At 47.6% G+C, this 5,000-nt stretch overlaps 1 protein-coding gene across 1 annotated transcript in view; it reads right to left on the bottom strand.

Annotated features, from left to right (window-relative positions):
- The window catches only part of rnf123 (ring finger protein 123), a 101,947-nt gene that overhangs the window by 12,215 nt on the left and 84,732 nt on the right, over positions 1-5,000 (bottom strand). The window contains 1 exon segment of the mRNA XM_083668562.1: positions 4,178-4,272. Within this exon segment, the coding sequence (XP_083524688.1) occupies positions 4,178-4,272 (95 nt within the window).

Raw genomic sequence — 5,000 nt, 5'->3', positions numbered from 1 at the left:
TTACACAAGAATTGTGGGATATGTACACTGCAGGGCAGAGAAAATTCAGGTGTGGGCGAATTATGGGGAGTTAGAGGAGCTCCCCCTGTTGGAGAGAAGAGGAAACAGAGTTCTGTCTGTCGGTAATGATGTCCCTGGGTGTCGTGGTGAGGCGTGAACAAGAGGTTTCTGGGCTTGTTTATAACAGATGCATGTTTATAACAGATGCATGTTTATAACAGATGCTTGTTTATAACAGATGCATTTTCGAGTCAGCAGGTAAAATGTAAAAACAACAATCTGCAATAACGTGACAAAGAAAACACAGGTGAGCGTCTTCTCCCTCGTACAGCTGCGTTCCAGCTGCGGAATATTGATCGCGAAATCTCGCGCATTGGGAGGGACTGAGCTGGGTTAGCCCAGTAGATCAGGAATACGGGAATATTGACGGCTGTGGTGTGTCACAGCTCATGTAAACAGGAAAACCGGGTTATGCTCTCAACCAGGGTAAGGGTATTCCAGTTACAGAGATGTGAACAGTATCATCACTGGACTCTGGTCATTAAATTCTAGAATGAAGGCTGCATCGTGTTCTCAGATCATTCAGAATGTCAGAATGTTCAAACATTCTTAGGGAGGCATTCTCATTAAAATCCTCCGCTCCCTGAGTCTCGTGCTGCTGTTTGAGCTACAATGAGATCACGAGGAGCCCTGAGAGCATTTCAAAAAGACTGGAGGCTTGTTTATAACACGGTGGCTGTGCCATAGGCCTAATGAGGAATATGCATTCATTAACACACAGGTTTTCCATAAACATTTACATCTCAGCTGGTGACACGAAAACAGCAATATAATTTGCATACTCTCTCGGGAATAATCAAATGTGTTAACAACTTGTTTTGAAAAATTGACCCGTTGCTTCCATTAACTCAAACAAATGCTCAAGTGTTTTACATTGTTGCAACGCATTAAACATGTTTAAACTGTTAATATGCCTCTGTAACTTCAGCAAGAACATTACGCGTTTTTATGAGGCAACACTTGGAGGACAAATCCATAACTGGCTCTAACTCGAGCATTAGCAGCCAACCTTTGGGGCAGAAAACCTTTGGGAAGGCAAACCTTTGGGGCAGCAAACCTATGAGGCAGCACACCTTTGGGGCAACCAACCTTGGGGCAGAAAACCTTTGAGGCAGTCAACCTTTTGGGGCAGCCAACCTTTGGGGCAGCACACCTTTGGGGTAGAAAACCTTTCAGGCAGTCAACCTTTTGGGGCAGCCAACCTTTGGAGCAACACACCTTTGGGGCATTAAACCTTTGTGGCAACACACCTTTGGGGCATTAAACCTTTAGGGCATTAAACCTCTGGGGCAACACACCTTTGGGGCATTAAACCTTTGGGGCAGCTAACCTTTTGGGCAGCTAACCTTTTGGGCCAGCGAACCTTTAGTACAACAAACCTTTGAGGCAACACACCTTTGGGGCAGCACAGCACTTCAAAACAGTTAGGGCAGCATCACTTCACACACAACAGGATTGTGATGGCGTTTAGCTGTAGACTCACCGCCACCGCCACACGTTGCCTCTAATGAATTGATGACTTTATGATCTGATGTAATCTGCCCTGTCAGCTTCAATTCCAAGTGTAAAAACGTCAGAAAAGAAGCAGAACTGACAACATCATCTCATTCTAATTCAGTTACTTAGCTTCTAATGCCACCCAGTCACTTCTTTACAACAATCAGAGACACTAGGCTCTCTCTCTCTCTCCCTCCCCCTCCCTCTCTCTCTCTCCCTCCCCTCCCTCCCTCCCCCCTCTCTCTCTCTCCCCACCCTCTCTCTCTCTCTCCCACCCTCTCCCCCTCTCTCTCTCCCCCTCTCTCTCTCTATCTATCTCTCTCCCACCCTCTCCCCCTCTCTCTCTCTATCTCTCTCTCTCTCCCACCCTCTCCCCCTCTCTCTCTCCCCCTCTCTCTATCTCTCTCCCACCCTCTCCCCCTCTCTCTCTCTATCTATCTCTCTCTCTCTCTCTCTCTCTCTCTCTCTCTCTCCCCACCCTCTCTCTCTCTCTCCCACCCTCTCCCCCTCTCTATCTCTCTCTCTCTATCTATCTCTCTCTATCTCTCTCCCCCTCTCTCTCTCCCCCTCTCTCTCTCCCCCTCTCTCTCTCTATCTCTCTCCCCCTCTCTCTCTCTCTCTCTCTCTCTCCCCCCCTACACATACAGGACTGTCGCCGCCGGGCTTGCAATCAGCTTTTCGTCGTCTTCTGGCTCATCAACACTTTAATTAAAATCAGCGAAACTACTGAAATCGGATAATGAGCAGCACTCAATGCCACAACAATAGCCTGAGGTAAATCTTGGCTAGCGTGGATAACAACATCATCCGTAGACGGGAAGGATGAGGGAGAAGGAGCTGCTATGAAATCAACCCTCACCTCATTCACAGTAGAGGTGTCTCATCTGTACCGAGCCCTCAGGGCTCCAGTTACCTCCCACACACCTCCCAGCCCTGGACCCACTCTGCTGCAGAGGAGCCTGGGATCCACAGCTGTGGAGTGAGAACGCGTAGTGGGCGGGAAACACACCCTTTGGTGAGAACGCACCTGTCACTCACAACTGCACAGCGGTGAAACAGTGAGGCGCCCCAAGCAGTCTGAAGTATTTCAGCAGGCGTTCCCTCAGACCTGCAGCCTCTGCGGCGGCTGTCCGCGGCACCGCACTGTACCGCACGACTCACCGGAGTGAAGTATTGGAAAGTCGTTTCATGACTTCGGAGCACTTTGCACACCGAGGTGAAAGAAAATGAGCCCTGCATTAAAGATCACATGACTTCCCACTTCGCTCTGAGGAATGGAGACCTCCATCTCAGAGAATTAGAGAGAATTTCTCTCTCTCCCTCCCCCCCCCCACCCCCTCCATTTTTATATAAATGGCTCTCTCAGACTATATGGGAGGAGAAGACATGGATCATGTTTCCCACTGCAGAGGAAAGTAGGAGGGAGGAGGAGGAGGAGGAGGAGGAGAGGAAGGGAATCTGTCTTTTTCCTGCCCATCTAATGCTGCGACATTCTGAGTTGTCCTCAAGGGCATTGGTTCACGAGGACAGACCAGCCATAACATTACAACAACAACAACAACATGACTAATTCTCCCATTACAACCATAACATTAAACCATGACCACTTCTCCTACAGCCATAACATTACAACAACACCATGACCACAGGTTCCTGACCTACAGCCAGGGTAGGACTTTAACAGGGGCTCGGGGAACAAACGCCCTCAGCCAGGGCAGGAGTTTAACAGCGGCTCGGGGAACAAACGCCCTCAGCCAGGGCAGGAGTTTAACAGCGGCTCGGGGAACAAACGCCCTCAGCCAGGGCAGGAGTTTAACAGCGGCTCGGGGAACAAACGCCCTGGAAAATGTATGAAATACCCATGAAATAATAACGATGAGGGGAAAATAAATACCGTCCAAAAACCAAGGAGCTCATCAAACGTTATCATCCACAGTGGATGATCAACAACGTGTTGTGAGGAACCCCGTGACCACGACTACCTATCAGATCTCCATAGCTACGTCTGCCGACCATAGAACAGGAGGTCTTCTCTTTTGAGTGACAGCGACCACAAAAGGAATCCACCACAAAAGCCCTTGAAGAAAAATAAAGTTAATTTCCTGCCTTGCCTTCAGCCAGTAAATTATTCATTTCTAGCCTGCCAACAGCCATTAAATTACAACATCACCACAGTCTTCCTACAGCCTCCAGAAGCATCATCCCCTTTTGAACAAACCACACTTTCCCTTTGAGTGCCCTGTCTGTCTGTCTGTCGGTCTTACAGAGAATGAACCTCCACTCTGTCCTGTAATTGATCAAAACCACTTCACACCGTGAGGTCACACGGGGACAGAGGACAGAGTCAGAGGTCGTGTGTTTGATACCATTCCTCATTGCGTTCTATGCACTACAATGAGCCCGTCCTCCGATTTCTACCTCCGCCAGCCTCCCCTGATAGTGACTACCCTTGTCCTCTGTCACACCCCTGGGACATCTTCTGTGACTCTGTCCTCTGTGACTCTCTGCTGTGACTCTGTCCTCTGTGACTCTGTCCTCTGTGACTCTCTGCTGTGACTCTGTCCTCTGTGACTCTGTCCTCTGTGACTCTCTGCTGTGACTGTCCCTGTGTTGTACTCACCGCTGTGCTGGCTGCAGCCTGCTTTGACTCCTCCATCAGGAAGGCCAGCATCTGTTCCACCTTCTGCTCCTCCTCCTCGCTGATGTAGTCAGTGTCTGGGGACAGAAACACACACACACACACACACACACACACACATTTTAGAACACACATCTTACAAACCCACCATTAAAGACCACAGGATAACTTCCTGTAACTTGAGTCGACCACAACTCAAGTCTACAGCATAGCATTGACACACACACTACACACACAGACACACACACACACACTATACACACACACACACACACAAGTACGACACCACAAATACTACTACTACTACCTACTACTACTACTACTATTACAGCTACTACTACTACTACTATTACAGCTACTACTACTAGTATTACTATTAATACTACTACTATCACTACTACTATACTTTTAATACTACTACTACTACTATAACTACTGCTACTGCTAATATTACTATTACTACTGCTACTACTACTACAACTACTGCTACTACTACTACTACTACTACTACTACTACTGCTAATACTACTATTACTACTACTACTACTACTGCTACTGCTAATACTACTATTACTACTACTACTGCTAATACTACTATTACTACTACTACTACTACTACTACTACTGCTACTGCTAATACTACTATTACTACTACTACTACTACTACTATAACTACTGCTACTACTGCTACTATTACTACTACTGTCCTACTACTACTACTCCTACAGCACTGTGCCTTTCAACCTGTCCTCCTCCGAGTGATAACTATGACATGTGATCTGGGGTTCAATACAAGGTGGTGTAA

This window comes from Argentina silus, assembly GCF_951799395.1.
Source record: "Argentina silus genome assembly, chromosome: 4".
Lineage (NCBI taxonomy): Eukaryota > Metazoa > Chordata > Actinopteri > Argentiniformes > Argentinidae > Argentina > Argentina silus.
Note: the sequence above shows the minus strand (reverse complement) of the source record. Positions and strands in the feature narration are given on the sequence as shown.